The sequence below is a fragment of the Camarhynchus parvulus genome, chromosome 18 (assembly GCF_901933205.1).
Source record: "Camarhynchus parvulus chromosome 18, STF_HiC, whole genome shotgun sequence".
Taxonomy (NCBI): Eukaryota; Metazoa; Chordata; class Aves; order Passeriformes; family Thraupidae; genus Camarhynchus; species Camarhynchus parvulus.
The window spans coordinates 9,782,034-9,800,471 of record NC_044588.1 but is presented as its reverse complement, the minus strand read 5'-3'; the positions used below and the strand labels follow the sequence as shown (position 1 = coordinate 9,800,471).

The 18,438-nt window shown below is 44.1% G+C and overlaps 1 protein-coding gene across 1 annotated transcript in view; it reads left to right on the top strand.

Moving 5' to 3' along the window:
- Window positions 1-16,596, top strand: part of SEC14L1 (SEC14 like lipid binding 1) — a 43,445-nt gene extending 26,849 nt beyond the window's left edge. Inside the window, exons 5-16 of the mRNA XM_030961907.1 lie at window positions 769-897; window positions 1,146-1,380; window positions 2,056-2,165; window positions 2,894-3,083; window positions 6,054-6,142; window positions 7,673-7,743; window positions 9,240-9,411; window positions 9,731-9,865; window positions 11,471-11,605; window positions 12,081-12,332; window positions 13,299-13,477; window positions 13,949-16,596. Of these exons, the coding sequence (XP_030817767.1) occupies window positions 769-897; window positions 1,146-1,380; window positions 2,056-2,165; window positions 2,894-3,083; window positions 6,054-6,142; window positions 7,673-7,743; window positions 9,240-9,411; window positions 9,731-9,865; window positions 11,471-11,605; window positions 12,081-12,332; window positions 13,299-13,477; window positions 13,949-14,054 (1,803 nt within the window). The 3' untranslated portion in view covers window positions 14,055-16,596. The remainder of the gene's footprint in view (window positions 1-768; window positions 898-1,145; window positions 1,381-2,055; window positions 2,166-2,893; window positions 3,084-6,053; window positions 6,143-7,672; window positions 7,744-9,239; window positions 9,412-9,730; window positions 9,866-11,470; window positions 11,606-12,080; window positions 12,333-13,298; window positions 13,478-13,948) is intronic.
- The last annotated feature ends 1,842 nt before the right edge of the window (window positions 16,597-18,438 follow it).

Genomic DNA, 18,438 nt, shown 5'->3' with positions numbered 1-18,438 from the left:
TTTGTAATGACAAATTCAAAGCCCAGCCTAGAAATTGCTTGAGCAAATCCATTTCAGCTGAAGAGAGTTTAAAGAACAGCTTTTTTGTATCAGTATCAGTCATAGAATTGTTTAGCTTGGAAAAGCCCTTTAAAATTGAGTCCAACTAAAAGTCTGTTTCAGGATCGTGTCAGTAAAGCAAGAGATAAGCTGAGAGGGAAGGTGTCAGCTGAGTGAGGAGTGTGCACATCTGTCTGTGGCATTATCATGGGAGAGCAAACTAAAACGGTTTTCATTCTACAGAATGCTGAAATACCTCCTAGGTCAGTGTGAGAACAGTGCTTTGGCTGTCCCTTGGGAACATGTTGGGGGTGCTGCCCCTGCCCTTGCTGCAGGGCTCAGCCTGGCTGAGCTGGCCCTGGGCTGTCAGCCACAGCAGAATTCCCTGTGGAGGTTTTTACTCTGTTCCACACACACCCTGCAGTCCCAGCCCTTATCTGGACTGAGGGACTGTAGAAATGTGCACTCCTCTGGCTCTTGGCTGGTGCACTTGTGCTTCTCCACCCTCCCCTTTCTTGTTAAGACCAAAAAAAAATGGCTGTGGGACCAAAAGCTTCTCAGCTTTTTGTCCTTTGGTGTTGCCTCTTCCCAACTGTGAAGCAAGTGAAGCAAAATCCACTTTAATGTTTTTGATTGTGTGAACCTGTAAAACAAGAAACATTTCAAATATTGTAAGGGAGAAAAAAACCCTAAATGGATAACTGAACTGTATGATCTTCTGACTTGCAGGTTCATCCTGACAATGAAGATTGGACCTGTTTTGAACAGTCAGCAAGTCTAGATATCAAATCTTTTTTTGGTTTTGAAAGCACAGTGGAAAAGATTGCCATGAAGCAATACACCAGCAATATTAAAAAGGTGAGCCTGCAGTTGGGAAGGATGTGCCTGGCTCCAAGTTACCAAAAGTCAATGAGACTGCTGCTAAGTAACAGGCTGCTCTGCTCAGAAACCTGGGCTGCTTTGCTGAGGGCCTGGGGCACTGTGTCTGTGTAGGGCTGTTCCACATGAAACCTTCAGAGATCTGGTCACTTAATTTTCAGGACAATCCTTTCTGTGTCTAAATGTGTGGGTTTTTCAGTAGCTGAAGTAAATTTTCTTTTTTGAAGGGAAAAGAAATAATAGAGTACTACCTGAAGCAGCTGGAGGAAGAAGGAATAACCTTTGTCCCTCGCTGGACTCCTCCTGTTGCATGTAAATCAGAGAGCAGCACATGCCACCCAAGGAGACCAGTGTCACCTGCCATTAATATCCCAGAGTCTGCCACAAAGGAGGGCTTGAGCAGCAAGGAGATCCTCAACACCTCCAGCAGCCCCTCGGAGCCCACGGCAGGAACACCCGATGGTATGGGGGGTCTGATGTGTTCTACTGGGAAGCTTTGGACTGGAGTGGCTCTCAGCACTGGGCACTTCTGGGCAGCTGAGGAGCTCCACATTGCTCCTGAGTTGGGGACATGCAGTGTTCAAGGGTGGGCTCACCAAGCAGTGACTCATGGCAGGGCTCAGGCAGCTGTTATGGGCTGAACTCGTGAGTAGAGATCAGGTATGAGCAGAAAAACTCTTTGCTGTTCATTGGGTTGCAAATGAACAGTCTGCTCTTATCCTGAAATTCAGGGGTGGGTGTAATTATAGGAATGATGGGGAGGAAACAGCTGGAACTTCCCTAGATAGTCTTCTGGGAATTTGGGAAAATTCTTGCACTGGGAGATCAAAACTTCTCTAAGTATTTCTAGAAGCAGCAATCCCAGTGGTGCTGTGGATTGATGAATCTGAGTAAACTGGCCAAATGCTTTTAACAAATGCCTGCTTTTGCTCCTTCCTTAGCTGCAGAAAGAGAATTTTATCTTCTTCTTGAAGATGACTGTGTTTGTTGCCTTGCTCATCTTTTCATTGATTCAAAGGAACCTTACTCAGTTCTGACTGTGCCGAACACAGCAGCCACTTTGGGACAGCAGCAAATCAAATCACGTGGTGTTTGGTCAGGTCAGGACCACTCTGATCACCTGTAATCTCTTTTTAGATAAGCTGGATGCAGACTACATCAAGAGGTACCTGGGGGACCTGACCCCGATGCAGGAGAGCTGCCTCATCCGCCTGCGGCAGTGGCTCCAGGAGACACACAAAGGCAAGGTGAGCTCCTGGGGTGTCCCCTGGCTCAGAGAGAGTGACACACGGTGGGCCTGAGGAAATGCCCTGCCACACCCTCCTGGGGCTGACTCTTTCTGCTAAGTGGCTCTCTATCATCAAAACCTACATTTAAGCAGTGGCAATAGGAGGAGTTCATTGTGACTGTCCAGCTGACTTTGCAGCTGTGGTGCTTCAATAATTAGCTGGAAAACCTCTCAGACTGTCAGTTAAACTGCCTCAGGGGAATAGCATCAGTTTTATAAGTCTTCCTGGTTTCTACAATGACCTTATTTTTATATTTGTTTGTTTGGGCCAAAGATCATAGTCTTAAATACTGAAACACTGGTAGGAGTGGAGCACTGATAGCAAGGCTGGGGTTTTTCCAGTGCCTTGTGATTTGCATGTGTGTCTCAGCTTCCTCTAACTTAACAATAAAACACAGTCTGTGTTCTGTCCTGATTTATTTAAATTGGACTGGCTTGGTATGGTCATGCAGGTGGAATTGATTACATTAGAGTTCATGAAATTTTTATATCCCTTATGGAGGTAGCTGCAGTGCCTGACAGGGCTCATGATTTTGTTTCAAAGGCTGATTTTCTTGAGTAACTCCCAGTGTTACACACCATCCTCATGCATTGGCACAGGGCTGCACATTTTTCAGCTTCAATTGTTCGGCTTTCTGTTCTTGTTTCAAACCTTGAATACAAAATTTGGTTTGGTTTTGTTAATAGATCCCAAAGGATGAGCACATTTTAAGATTCCTGCGTGCCAGGGACTTCAACATCGACAAAGCAAGAGAGATCCTTTGCCAGTCACTGACGTGGCGTAAGCAGCACCAGGTGGATTATATTCTGGACACCTGGAATCCTCCCCAGGTGCTCCAGGATTACTATGCAGGAGGCTGGCATCACCATGATAAAGGTATGGTTTCAGTACAAAACATGTATTGAGCAGCCTTTTTACCCTTTGAATCAAAGGTGATAGTTGTCCCTCTCTTAACTAGAGGTGGCTGGTTAGAACTTCTAGAGACATTTAAATTGATAGAATGTTTTGAGTTGAAAGGGAATTTAAAATAATCTTGTTCCATCTCCCTGCAATGAGCAGGGACACCTTCCACTAGACCAGGTTGCTCAGAGCCCTGTCCAACCTGGCCTTGAACATTTCAGGGGCATCCACAGCTTCTTTGGGCAGCCTGTTCCAGTGCCTTGCCAGCCCTTAGGGGCTGGAGGCAGAGTCCTGGATCAGAGTCTTTCTGACTAATACTGACATACTTAAATCTGCTTTGCCAGGAGCTTAAAAAAAGTGATTAATTGCACTTCTGTAGTGCTCTGAGATACTTAGAAGGGTGTTAGGCAAATGCTGAGTGTGCTCTTTCAGTGATTAAAAGGTGTTTGTAAATAAGTATATCTTCGTAATCAATTTATTTCTGATGTTGCATAAGTCTGCTGATGGCATAAATGAATATTTATTTGGTATTACAATCAGCTTAATGATGAGAAGTGGAATGTTGCAAAAACATCAAATAGAGCAGGTTTGTTTAAGAAGAGAAGCAGCTTTGGCTGAATTCCCTTTGTGCTGTGAGCCACAGCCTGCCACACTCCCCTGTCCCTCTGCTTTATCGTGCACTGATCTCATCCTAATACATACACAGAAATGAAACACGTTGGAATTTGTGCCTTGAGGCAAGCTGGGCTCTTCAGATAAGGAAATGATCTCTTACTGTGAGCGATCTGGGCTCTGATTGAGTCTTTTCCCACCAGGCACCATTGTTTCTGCTCAGCTCTTCCTTTTCCAAGCAGCATATGAAACAGGGCAGGATGCTGTCAGCAGTGGTGGCCAGGAGACAGGGAGAACACAGCAGAAGTTTAATCACAGAGCTTGAATGGCTCTTCCCTGCTGCTCTGGGTTTGACAGACCTCAAACTGAGAAAATGGAAAATGAGAATGTGCTTGTAAAGATTGTAGGGAAAAAGACCTGTTAATAAGTTCTCGCTTTCAGCGTGTTCCTTGTCTGTCCTTTGCAAAGACTTCCTCCGTCGATTGCACACAACTGGGTCCTGCCAGTGAGGAGAAAGGTGCAGAATGCATCAAAGGCTTGTTTAATGTTCTTCTGAGAAGTTCTGCAGTCTTGTGGTGAACTTCATGCCCCCTCCCTTCCCCTGCAGTTCCTTTGATCTCTCTTGCAGCATGCCCACAAGTGAAGCATGGCTTTGTCAATAATGGAAACACCATTTCAGAACTGAGCAGTTCTCTATAATTTAAAACTTTACAGTGGTAGGTTCTTTTTTTACACCCTCTTTTCTAGTATTGCTCCTTTCCTCCTACATATGTTAAACGTGCCAAACTTAAGCTGGCTGAATGCTGTGTGACTTTTAGTGCTACAGCAAGGGCAGCAATGATAATGAAGCATGTTGTCTAGAATGAGCTATCAGTGCTAAAGAAAGAAGTTATTATTTTGGCTTGCAATTAGCACAGATTTCTATACATCTGAATGGCTCTTATTTTGACAGGAATGCTTCAATCTAATGTCTTTTTAAAACCACAAAGCTCTAATGGAATATAAATTGTACAGTGATAACAGAGCACTGTCAACTGAGAGTCTCCTTCATGTGTCATTTGGGTGGACCAGGGTTACTGAGCTGTTAGTTTGGGTTTGGAGGAATCTGGATCTGGGAGGGAGACCTGCTATGAAGCTTAATAGCAGTTTTTGTTTAGTGTTTCAAAAGCTAAACATTACATTCCAAGATAAGTGTGTGCTGATGTTAAAATAACATTTTCTTTTAGTCCACCTGATAAAACATAAAACACTGTGAACTTTCATGGGGGCAGTGTCTTTGTCAAATAAATAACTGGCCTTGACTCTGCAGTTTTGGTTGTTTGTTGGTTTTCTTAATAGTATGTTTTTTGCAGTTTCTCTCCTTGTGTCCCAAAGGGCTTAATGCTAATTTGATAACCTCTCTTGCAGCTATGGAGTGGAGTGAAGCTGCACAGACAACAAGACTTGAGGAAGGTTTTATGTAGAAAGCTTCCTCTTTTTCTTCTTTTTATATTGAATGCTACCATATTCCCTTTTATAAGCAGATGATTGTTTAGCCTGTGTATTAAAATAGATGAAGTAAAGCCTAACAACTTTAGAGGGAGGCTGGGAGCTGTTTTGTACAACTAAGAGCTAAAAATGCAAACTTTGATTCTCAATTTCAGCCAACACAGTAATTCACCTTAATGCCTGAGTATCCTGCCAGTGTCAGGCTGCCTGTGGATGGGCAGGGCTCTAATGCAGAAGGTCCAGCAGAAGCTGATCTCTGGAGCAGAGTCTGTTCTCACCAGGCTAACCTGCATTAGCAGGGCTGTGTGCCAGTTCTGCACAGTGTGCAGTGGCAGAGCTGAGTGTGGCTTCACCCAGCAGACTCTGCAGAGGGCAGGCTCTGAGTGAACACTTGGTTTCATTAGTTCCCAGATCTCAGGATGGCTATTTTTTTAAACTCTCCAGAGCACTATTGCATCACATGTGATAAAAGCCTTGGAGCCTTCCTTGCAGCTCTGCAGTTACAGGGAAGCTTCAGTTCGTTGGTGTACCTGAGCTGTCCTGGAAGCTAAGAATAGTCTGTGTCATTAATTGTGTATACCAAGGTCTGGAGTGAACTGATGCACTCAAAGTCCTTTGAACTTTCCATGAAGGTCAGGGAGCTATTTCTGAATCAGGATATGATCATTTTGCAGCTCATTTACAGATAATCTGTTGGTGTGGCTGCAAGGAGTGATGTTTATGTTGCCGCCTGCTCTTGATTCTTCCTCGTACAGGGGAGGTTTAACTGTTATGGTTTGTTTCCATCTGAATTTTTTAGAAGAGCTCTCTCAAATGTCTCCTGCTGTGTTTTTTGTCTCTGTGCAGACGGGCGCCCTCTGTACGTGCTGAGGCTGGGCCAGATGGACACCAAGGGCCTGGTGCGAGCGCTGGGGGAGGAGGCCCTGCTGCGCTACGTGAGTGTTCCCAAAACAACACAGGATTGCAGCCAGAACCCCCCATGTGGACAATGCCAGTCACTTGGGTTTAAAATTTTAAAAGTTTAACAGTAATAAAATGGTTATAAAAATAGTAATACAATTAGAGTAATAATAATTTGGACAATTTGGATTAGGACAATATAAGACAATAGAAACAAAGAGTTATGGATGTCCGGGTACCTTTTCTGGGCAAAATAAGGCCAAAAAAGGACCCACGTTAACAGAGGATCAACCCTTAAAAACAATAGCCTGTTGCATATTCATACATCTCATACATGATGCATAAATTCCATTCAAATACAGGATTCTGTCTGGTCAGTGTCAGCTTCTTACTCTTAATCCTAACGGCGTCATGCTGTTTGAGTGAGGCAGGAAGAAGTTCAGTTCTCCTGATAACAAAAATTCTTTTTCTCTGAAAGATTTAGGCGTCCTGTGGCTGCTCTCTCACTGCAAGTCCTTTCTTTAGAAAAAAGAAGTATCTTACATAGCATAGCTTCTATTTTAACATTTTGTTATAACCTAAAACTATATTTAACACACTACTTAAGAGAATTAATACAGCATTGCTTTCTAGCACAACATATACAATATTCATTTTAATATTTGCAAAAAGACAATCATAAAATACGAATTTTTCACACCCAAGATGTTTTCATAATGCTTCTCTTGGGGCTGTTTCTCTTCTGCTCCCTTCATCTGCAGAGCAGTGCAGCCTAACTCCCCAATCTGTTTGGGGGGAAGATTTTCCAGGCACTGGGCATTGGTGCAGGCTGCCAAAAAATCAGCCCATGATAGTGTCATGGGTAACATTTCCATCAGTTTTTGGTTGGAATACCTCTGAAAGCCCCTCTTAGCTGTTCCTGGTGTGTTCTAATGGAAAGGTGGAGTTCCTGGCAGCTCCCATGGTTACTGATGGGCATTTGCACAGATTCTTCTGCACTTGTGCAGGGTTTCAGACTGCAGTCTCTGCTCTTGTACAGAAGGGAAAATGCCACACTCAGCATTTTGTCAAGTCTGTACTCCAGGGATAAGAATCATTTATTTTTAAAGAGAAAGTGCTTGCCTGTACTTCTGCCTTCTTCTCTAAAGTCATCACTCAGACTGTTACTGTGGATCTGCTCAGCTTCCAAGCAGAAAGCTGGCAGAATTCCAGGTTTGCACTAACTTTTTTTGACTCCCAGTAATGACAGGAGTAGCCATAGTGACTGTTAAAAACAGGGAGTGGGTTTTATTTTTCTCTCCTAGTAGCGTTTCCAAGCAGACACTAACTTTTGTTTGCTTGCCCTAGTTCTGTTTCAAGGTTGCTTTCTGTGATTTCAAAAGGGACTTTAATTTCTGAGCAATTAAGGGTATTTGTAATGATTTTAATGAATTCTTTGGTGGGGGGAAAGTTTATGCTGGTTTGATCTTGTAGTTTCAATTAATCTTTGGATATAAACATATTTTCTTTATCCTATCTACTGAGTTTGAGACTGTCTTTTCTAAACCCCACTTTTTTTTGTGCAGGTTCTTTCAATAAATGAAGAAGGGCTGAGGAGATGTGAGGAGAATACAAAAGTATTTGGCAGGCCAATAAGGTAAAGTCTGCTCTGTGGGAATGAGCTGCTTTCCTGGGATGTGGGGGGGAATGTCAGGCAGTGGAACAAGCAGAGGGTAGGTTGTGTCTCACATGCAGGTACAATCATATGGTTAATTAAGAGCCTCCCCAATTAGTGGGGCTGGAGGGAGTGTGCCTGGGGAAGCCTGAGGGACACACATCACCTGCCCCAGCAGCCTTGGCCTTGTGCTCATAATGCTTCTGTTGGGGCTGTTTCTCTTCTGCTCCCTTCTGCTGCAGAGCAGTGCAGCCTAACTCCCCAATCTGTCTGTGGGGGAGATTTTACAGGCACTGGGCATTGATGCAGGCTGCCAAAAAATCAGGCCATGATAGTGTCATGAGTAACAGTTCCAGTAGTTTAAGGTGTGGCTTCCATGTCACTTGTTCATCCATGACTCCAAGGCTCAGTACACAGTTCTGGTTTGCATTCTCCATTTATTATGTGTGGCTACTCAGCTGTTGATCCAAGGTGAGGTCATGAGGCTCCTGTAAAACCTGGGATCTAGTTTTCCATGTTCTGGCATGACTTCATGTGAAGTTCAGTCAAAAGTGGTTTTCTAACCCATCTTGAAGTCATTCTAGGGGTCACTTGTGAAAGTGGTAACTGCAAAATGGATTTAAGGGCATGGAATGAAGGCAGGACCAGCCCTGAAAAGATGCCATGTTTTTTGAACTCTCTCCAGTTTCCTTCCCCTAATCTGTAAGGTCCAGGGTGTGGGGTGTGCCTGCTTATCATTTCCCTGTTACAGACCTTGCTGCCCCAGCTCCCCAGGGGAGGTCAAACCCAAGGGAGAGGTCTCATATGTTTAACAGTTGAATGGTGCTGCCTCCTGCATCTTCATTTGTAGCCATAATCCTAAAGGGCTGTGTATTAAACATTTAAAGTGAAACAAAGAAGGGTTTGGTGTTTCATAGGAGCCTTATGCATAATGTAATGGCTGCTGGCTGGTGCAGCACAGCTGTAAATCTTGAATTCCTGCCCAGGGCAGGACCTGAACTTGGAAGGAAACTGAAACACATGCTGCAGCTCAGTGGTTAGTATTAAGAACATATCTCTTCCTATAGAAAAAGCTTCCTTCCCTGAGATGTGACAACAGAATTAGCTTTGACATGTACTGGCACTGTTGTGCAGTAGAAAATCTGCTCTGTGAATGTCAAATTGCTTCAGAGCAGCATTGTGGCCACTTAAATGATCTCCCAGTAAAACCAATGGTTTAATCTTTGGGCTGACTGTTGACAGGATCTTTTTTTGGCTTCATATGAACTGAACTTTTATCTAAAATGTCTGTATGGGAGTGTGCAGAGTGATCACTGCACACCCCTTAAACTCAGTGTCTACAGGCAGCACAAAGGAGGTAAAACAGAATAAACTAAAACATGCAGAGGGTCCCCACCTTTCAGTGTGTTGGGTACTTGCATAAGCAAAGAGAATTTTGATGTTATTGAGATTTTTCTTTTTATCTCTCTCAAATTCAGCTCTTGGACCTGCCTAGTAGATCTGGAAGGCTTGAACATGAGGCATTTATGGAGACCTGGTGTCAAGGCTTTGCTGAGAATCATCGAGGTGGTTGAAGCCAATTACCCTGAGACCTTGGGTCGTCTGCTTATCCTAAGAGCACCTCGAGTATTCCCAGTTCTCTGGACACTGGTATGTGTGTAATCCAAGGTGTTCCTCAGTTCTCTCAGTTTGGAAAAGCACTTCAGAGATCAGGCTGCACATGCAGCAAATATTGCCATTTGGAAGAATGTCCTTTATGTAGGATTCCTGGAATGGATTAAAACCACCACCTAAGAGCCTGATTACAGAGTTGGTTAATTTGGCTTCTTTGTGGTGTGGACTTTGCATAACCACGGGGAAATACTCAGTGTGATCAAAACTGATTCCTTCAAAATTGACTTGAAAACAATGTAAATTGACTTGAGGAAAATGTGAGGGCCTAATCTGTTCTGTTTTTCTTTCTTTGTAGGTCAGTCCATTCATTGATGACAACACCAGAAAGAAATTCCTTATTTATGCTGGAAATGACTACCAGGGTCCTGGGGGACTGCTGGATTACATAGATAAAGAAATTATCCCTGATTTCCTCGGTGGAGAGTGCATGGTATGAATATAAACTATTGCATATAGCAACTTACTTGTGGGGTTTTTTTAATTATTATTTTTCCTCTCCTCTAAGCAAAGAAGTCTGTAAGCACAGAGTGATTCCTGGTGTAGTTTGGAGGTGGGAGCTATGGTGTAGGATTCCAGGCACAGTGCTGTTTTCTGGATCCACTTTAAAAAGAACAGTACAGTGCTTCTCTTGGATGAGTATCTTGATCAAATACCTCATCAAAACAGCCAAGCACAGCTAAAAACCACAGTCTGTTCTCTGGAAAGTTCAGGCAAACATGGTAGCAGAGCTCTGAGCAAGAGCTGTCACCACCAGCTGATCCAGAGAGTCTGTGTCACCTTAAAATCTGATCCCATAAGGAGCCCAAGGAACATGAGGCACATCTGCTAAGAGGGCTCAGCAAACAGCCCAGTCTCCCCACACAGAGTGTGCAGTTACCCCCAACAAACCAGAAAAGTGGTTTCACTGCAGGATACTGTAATTTCTCTGTCCCTTGTCACATGCCTGTGACAATGCAGCAGTTTGCTGCCTGGACCTTGGGTGTCAGTTGGACCTGGCATTTAACATCTCACTGATAATGTAAGATTTGTTTCACATGTAATGCTTTTGACAACACAGGCTGGGTGTGTTCTCAGCCCCTGTACACTCTCTAGATTAATTTCTGTACCATTCTTGAAAATTCAGCTGTGTCAGTTCCAATAGAGTCTCAAATGATAATGAAGTACAGTTGGATGTGTTGGAGTAGAGCATATGTTTATCTCCAGTGGGCTGGTTTTTGTTGCAGCAGTAGCTTTCACTGTTATCTAATTTGGAGCTTAAAGCTGGCAAAATCCACTGTTTATGTAAGCAAAAGTGAATGTTACCAGAAAGCAAATTGCTACAATACTTCCTGCTAGTTACAGGCAGTCTCTCTTCTTCTTTACTTCTGGGTATTTGAACAAAAATGACTTCTCTGAGATCTTTCCAATTCTCTGTTGTAATTCAATTACCAAACATTTCTACTTCCCCAGACACTTCTGTGGAACCTCCTGTCAACTTCATTGCTACAGGCTTCTTAAAACAGAAATTTGCTTAGGGAAGTTGTGTAATCACTTCCAGTTCTGAGCTGTCAGACAGATGTAACTTCAAAACTGTTAATTTTCCTGGCTGCAGTATATTTTTACCTGCTTGGAAACTTTGTATCTGCCCACTATCCATCCTTAAATTTAGCTACCACTGTTCTTTCAGGTCACTGTAGCTCTGTTTTTCAGACTTAGTCACTGTTGCCACTTCCCTCAGGATTCTGAAGTGCCTCCCATTTTTCTTCAGTGTTAGGTGGTGTAAATGATAATTACAGCCTTTGCACAGTCCCTTTTTGGGGTGCTGGCTGTTGTGTATGTACAAGATCTGTTCCCCTGGTGTGCAGTTCTGCAAACACCTCACCCAGATAATTTGAAAAAGAATTACCTATGTATCATGTACAAGCTATAAAATTACTTTCAGACTGTTCCTTCTCCAGATTATTGCTGAATGTTTCCTGAAGCTGGAAGGCAGAGAACAGAATGGGATGGTCACAGGAGATAATTTTAATGGGTTTTTTTTGTTTGTTTGTTTTAGTGTGAAGTACCAGAGGGTGGGCTGGTTCCCAAGTCCCTCTACCGAACAGCAGAAGAGTTGGAAAATGAAGACATCAAGCTTTGGACTGAAACAATCTACCAGTCTGCAAGTGTCTTCAAAGGAGCTCCACACGAGGTACAGCTCCAGCTGCCCTTTGCTTTCATTTTCATCTGAGCCCTCTGCTCTGAGCTCAGTCTCTTGGCCTGAGAGTGCTTTATTGCTTGTTTATTTACTTCATGTGCTTCCACCTTCTGGAGCATGGTGATGCTTTTATAGCTGAAGTTTGTGATTGTTCCCCCTGTTATTTTGTTGCCATTTAGAGAATATCACTGGTTTTCATTCTATTCAAAGCCATATTCTTCTAAGCAAAGCAAGCAAACTTCTCAGAAGCTGCTTGAAAACTTCTGAAAGTAAGAAGAATAGGCACCCCCATCAGGGGGGAATTTGTATCTGCAGTGCCTTTTTTTGGATTGTTAAAAAGCCTTTTTAAGAGTAGAAACTAAGCCCAGCAACAAAAAAGCTCTGTTCCTTGTTGTGTTTTTTTCTTTTCCTGTAGGAGTTTGTTTTAGTGAGCAAATTGCTGTTGTCTAATGTGTCTTTCCTGCCTCAGGTTCTCATCCAGATCGTGGACGCCTCGTCGGTGATCACGTGGGATTTTGACGTGTGCAAGGGCGACATTGTTTTTAACATCTTCCATTCCAAAAGAGCCCCACAGCCTCCCAAAAAGGACTCTCTGGGAGCTCACAGCATTACATCTCCTGGTGGGAACAACGTCCAGTTGATAGACAAAGTGTGGCAGCTGGGGCGTGACTACAGCATGGTAGAGTCTCCTCTGATCTGCAAAGAAGGGGAGAGTGTGCAGGTGAGGCAGGCAGAGCCCTGTGGGGGCAGATGGAGCCCAAACTGCCTGTTCTTACTCACAGCACTGGTGACTGAGTGCTGGTGACTCAGTGCTGGGCTTGCTTTTGGCCAGCATTCAGTGCTGTTCCAGGCTGGGTGCTGCAAGGAGCAGGGATGGGATTTATGTGGGATCTGCTGGGAGGGGAAGTTGGATCAGGTCTGCTAGGGACTGAGATGGATCAGCAAGGAACATGGGGAGGAACACGTAAAATGCACATCCAGAAAGTAACAAAACTTGCTTTGGGCTGTAATTCTGACAGTTATTTACTGAAGCAAATATTCTGTGTTTGAGGAATATCACAGTGCCTGTCCTCAGTGATAAGAGAAGGCTGGAAATCAAGGTTGAGCTTCTGTGTGTTTGCCCTCTCATGGCCAGTGTAAGAGCTCCTGATGGCCAAAGCACCTCAAGGATTTTTTATGCCATTTACAACGTGTCCTTTAATTCCAAGTTTGATATAACACGCAGCATGTTTATAGTCACACACTGCCACTGCTGTTCCTGTTGATTTGAAATGAGTCAAACAGCCTCTGAAAACGCAGCTCCTTAAGTCACCAAGATGGAAATGTTAAACTGGAAATGTGGGCAGTGACCTCTTAAACTGTGAGGCAGAAGCCTTGACTGCTCTTTTCACAGTCTCAAAGGACAGCTATGAATGAAAATAAATTGAAAAATTGATATTGTTTTAAAGCAGAACTTGTCCTTTCAGCATATTAAATCCTAACCCCTCGACACTGTCGAACTGCTGGTGTTCCATCCCAGATTTGATAAGGATGTTGTGTGGAGGGAGTCTCCCAGCACTGCCAATATTAGCATTGGGCAAAAATTCTGGGCATGTAGGCACTTTTTCTAGGCTTAGAAAAGTAAAGTCAAGCCTACAAATCTCTGTTAACCAAGCTAATTTTTGATTTTTGTTGTGTCTGCTTGCAGGGCTCTCATGTGACCAGGTGGCCTGGCTTCTACATTTTACAGTGGAAATTCCACAGCATGCCTGCCTGTGCTACAACCAACCTGCCTCGTGTGGATGATGTGCTGGCATCTCTACAGGTGTCCTCTCACAAATGTAAAGTCATGTACTATACAGAAGTGATAGGATCTGAAGATTTCAGGTATGTCTGGCCAAGGGCAGCCAATGTCAAACCTTCACTGAAATACAAGTAAATTATGAGGGCCTTAGAAAGTGGCACTGAGGGCAACTAATTTATAAAAGGGATTAATTACTTGTCTGGTGGCAATATCACTGGTCATTTGGCTTTGAGAGCTTGTTGGGCTTGGCAGGTTGTCCTGTAGAAGGAAGTGCAATTCAAATTCCAGTTGTTGAATTTCATTTTCTGCCAGTGGATAAACTTGACTGAAATGAAATCTCTGTCTCTTTGAACAGCATCTGGTTTTTGAAAGGGGTGTAGTGTCCTCATTGCTTTATGTGGTGAGGCAGAAAAGCTTTCGAGTATCTGCACCAAAGCTGTTACTTGCTTTTTATTCAGTGTGCAAACAAATACAGTATAGATACAGAGCAGAAATCAAAATCTTTGTGAGTTCTGAAGCTTAAAACTGCTTTCTTCTTTTTTATTTTTCTGCAGGGGATCTATGACCAGCCTTGAATCAAGCCACAGTGGATTCTCCCAGCTCAGTGCTGCCACCACCTCCTCTAGCCAGTCCCATTCCAGCTCCATGATTTCCAGGTAGTGCCACAACACCTGAAAAGCAAATGTGATGGCTGGACCCTCGCCCGTGGCAGCTGACTGCAATACAGCATATTCAACTGGCAATTGTGCAAAAAAAAACCCCACCCCAAAAAGCCTTTTATAGATAGTAAAGTAGCTGTTTGAATTTTACAGTTAGTGGTTTTGATCTTTGTTAGATCCAACAGCTTGTCTCTTAACTTTAACCCTTTTTCCGAAATCAGCCATAAATATTTTTGCAAGTGTGCTTGCACAAATCCTAACTCTGAACACAAGGGCTCTTACTGAAAAGGAAAAACAACCAGTGCATCAGTTAAGAATGATTTCTTTTTTTAACTGTGTAGATGTTAAAAAGGGAAAAAGAAAAACCCTACCAAAAATGCTCCGTAGTGCATTGGAGATCAACTGCAAATCTCCTGTCAGGACATTTCTTGCCATCCTGAGAAATCCCCTGTGATATTCCAGTGCTGCAAACTGTTCTCCTGTTGCCACTAATGATGTCCAAGACAAAGAACAGCAGTTGCTGGATACTTGACTTTGTGAGTCCGTTTTTTTCAAAGCATGCCCACAGAGCTGTGGCCAGGCTGTAACACTGAATATATCTTTTGTATGAGCACATTTCTGGGGAATTTGAGCTCTGGGTCTTGCTGGATGAAAGCAATTTGTTCTTTCCTTGGATTTGTGCATGGAGCACTGTGGAGAGAGAGGTGGAGAGCAGGCTCTCCCTCACTGTGTCACTCTGGGCTCATCCAGAGCAGCTCTGAGCTTCTGTTCCCAGCCCTGTGCTGGAGCTTCACTCTGCTTCCTTTGTGCATTCCAAGCAAATGGATTTTACTGAGATTCTCTTTTTGTCAGGAATTTATGCAGAGCTTCAGCGTGCTGCTTAAAGCAGTCTGAAGGAGGTGTGGCTTCCATCCTTCCTGAGCACTTGTCCCTCCCTGGGGCCTCCTGTCCTTCCCTGTGCCTGGCAGAAATAGAGCACCTCAGGTGTGGTCAGCCTTGCTGTGAGCAGGGAGCACAGGGATCTTCCCTCTGAGTGATACAGGAGAGGATATTGAAGGATTTTTCTCCACCATTTTCACTATTGCCACTGCTAGAGGTGATCTGCCATTTGGGATTCTGTCCCTGTTGGTCAAGGATTTGGGACTCTGTCCCTGTTCCAGGCCCAAGCTAGACCCTTGCTGAACTCTGTTCAGCTGTTCTTCCCTCTCTAGCTCTCTCTCTATGCACAGCAAAAGGCCCCAAAGACTGAACTGTCAGACCACACCTGGCAGTGGAGCAGAGAACATTTTGGTCTGAAATGCAGCAGGATTTGCACAGTTAGACCCTTCTTGATCTTTCCTTACCCTTGCTAGAGCTAAAATGTCCATGCAGGCACAAGGAGCTTCTGTGCTCACTGCAGTCCCTGCTGGGAAGTGGGAGAGGGTCTGGCTTGGGTAGGTGGTGGAGGAGCTTCAGGAGGTGCTGCACTTGGAAAGCAGAGCTCACTCGAGATTCTGGATCCTCTGCCTGAGGAATGCTGGTTCTGAACTCAGTGTGAAGCTTTTTTATGCCTGCAGAGCTCTGGAGAGGCAGGTGGCAGACCCCTGCCAGCAGCTCTGCTGCAGCCCCGTTCTGGCTGTGGCACGTGCCAGAGCTGACAGAAATTTTAGTAACAGAGGTGCTCAGAGACCAACCTCCTAAAACTGAACCAAGTGGATCTGTTCTGGAGCTCTTTAAGGACTCTGAAGCTGAAGATGGAGGTCAGGCTGTTACTGCTTTGGTGTCACACAGCTCCCACCACTGCACAGCAGCCTGCACAGGCTGTGACTCCAGGGCTGCTCCCAGAGCTCTGCCCCAATTCCTGACCCCAGGAGCCAGGCTTGCCTGCACAGGGAGAGCAGCTGGAGCACAGTGAGGTTCACCTGCTGACACTGATGACATTCACGTTCCCATTCACCAGGCTGTAAGGGCTGAAGATGGTCCCTTTCTCTCTCTCTCTCTCTCTCAGATGGTGATTTTGCTGACAACTCTATAGAATCTGCTCCATTCAATACTCCACATCTTGTCCAGGTGTCTGCCTTTGTAGACTTTTTTGAGTTGCAGTCCCTTTTCAAGTCTGAAGATCTATATTTTTGTTTTTCACTTGAGCTGGCTCAAAAGTGGCACTTTGGGTTTTTCCTGCTTTTGATCTTAACACATCATTTAGAGCTCAAAGCACATTACAGCACAAACAACCAGGGAGATAAAATTCCAGAAAAACAATAGTTAATCTTCCTGTAAGCAAAGTGCTGTGGCAATATGACTTCATCACTGCAGTCTAACTAAATTTCTCATACCCTGGTCTTTCTTTGTGTGATACTGCTCTTCCTTCTCTCAGCCAGTGACTCTTCTGTTGGCACCTTTCCTGTTATCAGTGTCCTTCACTTCCCTGTCCCTCCTCATGAACTGCATATCAAATTCTGTAAATGTTTTGTATACATAATACCTCATTCTTGGTAATAAAATACAGATAGTCTTTAAAAGATTTTTTTATTGTTATCAATAAATGTTAACTGTTTGGAAAAAAAAAAGGGAGGGAACTGTCTTTATTTCATTCATCTGCTGCAAAGCTGCTGGGTTATTTTACGTGCTGGATTCAGGTCTGCCAGTGCTGGGTGAGGGAGGGGCTCCTTGGCTGCCCTCACCACTGCCACCTCAGGCAGGAGGCCCAGACAGTCACACTCAGGAAATTATGGTTTCTAATTAGTAGAAGTAGAATAAGCTTCAGCTATTCTAGAAACAGGAGCCAATAAACATCAAACTGGATTTTCTAATTCCTGGAGCTGGAGCAGAGGCTACAGCATGTTAATGGTTGGTCTTTCAAATTTGATCCAAGCTGTGAAGTTTCTCTAAATGAGAATCTTTGACCATGGTCATGGAGGTCTGTCAGCAAGACCAGATGGCTGCCTGACCTACTAAAGGCTTTAGCATGTGGTCAATATTTCTACGCCAGCACATGGTGATGGACCAGCTCTCAGCTGCTCAGGGGCTTGCTGAGTGCAGCAGCCCTTGAGAAGCTGCTGTACAAGGAGGTGGCTTTGCTGGGCTGTGCCTGGAGAGGAGAGGGAGCTGCCTTTGTGCCCTCTGAAACGCCAACTAAATAAACCTGAGCCTCAGCCCCTGCTTGAGCTGGGCAGGGGATAATGGTGCAGGCCAGGGCTGCATCAAACAGCTCCTCTGGGAGAGGTGTCAGTCTGAAGTGTGTGGTTTGGGATTATTTTATTTTATTTTATTTTATATATAGATTTTTATGGGACAAAGCAAAACTGAAAGAAATTTCACCTCTCTTTTTTTTTCCACATCAGCATCCCCTGCCCCACAAAGCTGAGGGCTCCCTGTTCTTCAGGTGTCTCCATTTTGCAGCTTTGGTTTGCCATGGAGCTGTAAATTCCCAGGGAAGGATGCTGACCTGCGTTCCCGAGTGTCCCTGCAGGAGTGACAAAACAATCCTTTGTCCCCTTAAAAGGAAAGAAGTTTAGAAGCTTCTCTCCTCGATTAAGTGAAAAGACACCTCATAAGACTTAGGAGACTTCACCTCAAACTTAAGGATAGCTAATTGGACAGAAGCCAAAAAGTCTCCCAAGCAATTAACTAGAAAAAGGAGTGAACAAAGCAACTAATGGCTTTTGTGAGGTGTTTTAGGAGGAGCAAGGACGTCTGGCACATAGCTCCGTTTTTCTGTTTGTTATTTTGCCTTTTATTACACCTTTTTGTTCCCAACACTGCAACAGAAGCCATCCCGCTGACTGTTGTGCCTCCAAGGGTAGCTGAGCTATCTGGGGTGTGTTTTAGGCCTCCTGGAGCTCATTAGACCAGGCTCGAAGAAGTTTCTGTGACATGTCCCCAGCGTGTCCCGCTGGAGCAGGAGCTGGCCCTGCCCAAACAGCCGCACCCGGGCCCTGCAGGAGCCCCTAGGGATGGCTGCTCCCAGTGAAAAACGCCAATCACTTGTTTTTAAAGTGTTAAAAGTTTAATAGTAATGAAATGGTTATAAAAATAGTAATACAATTAGAGTAATAATAATTTGGACCATTTGAATTAGGACAATATGAGACAATAAATACAAAGAGTTACGGACATCCGGGTACCTTTTCTGGGCAACAGAAGCCTGAAAAAGGACACACATTAAGAGAGGATTAACCCTTAAAACAATAACCTGTTACATATTCATACATCTCATACACGATGCATAAATTCCATTCAAACACAGGATTCTGTCTGGTCAGTGTCAACTTCTTCCTCTGAATCCTGATAGCGCCTTCGAGGCGGGAAGAGTTTAGTTTCTTCAGATAAGAGGGCAATAAATTCTTTTTCTCTGAAAGATTTTTTAAGTGTCCTGTGGCTGCTATCTTGCTGCGAGTCCTTTC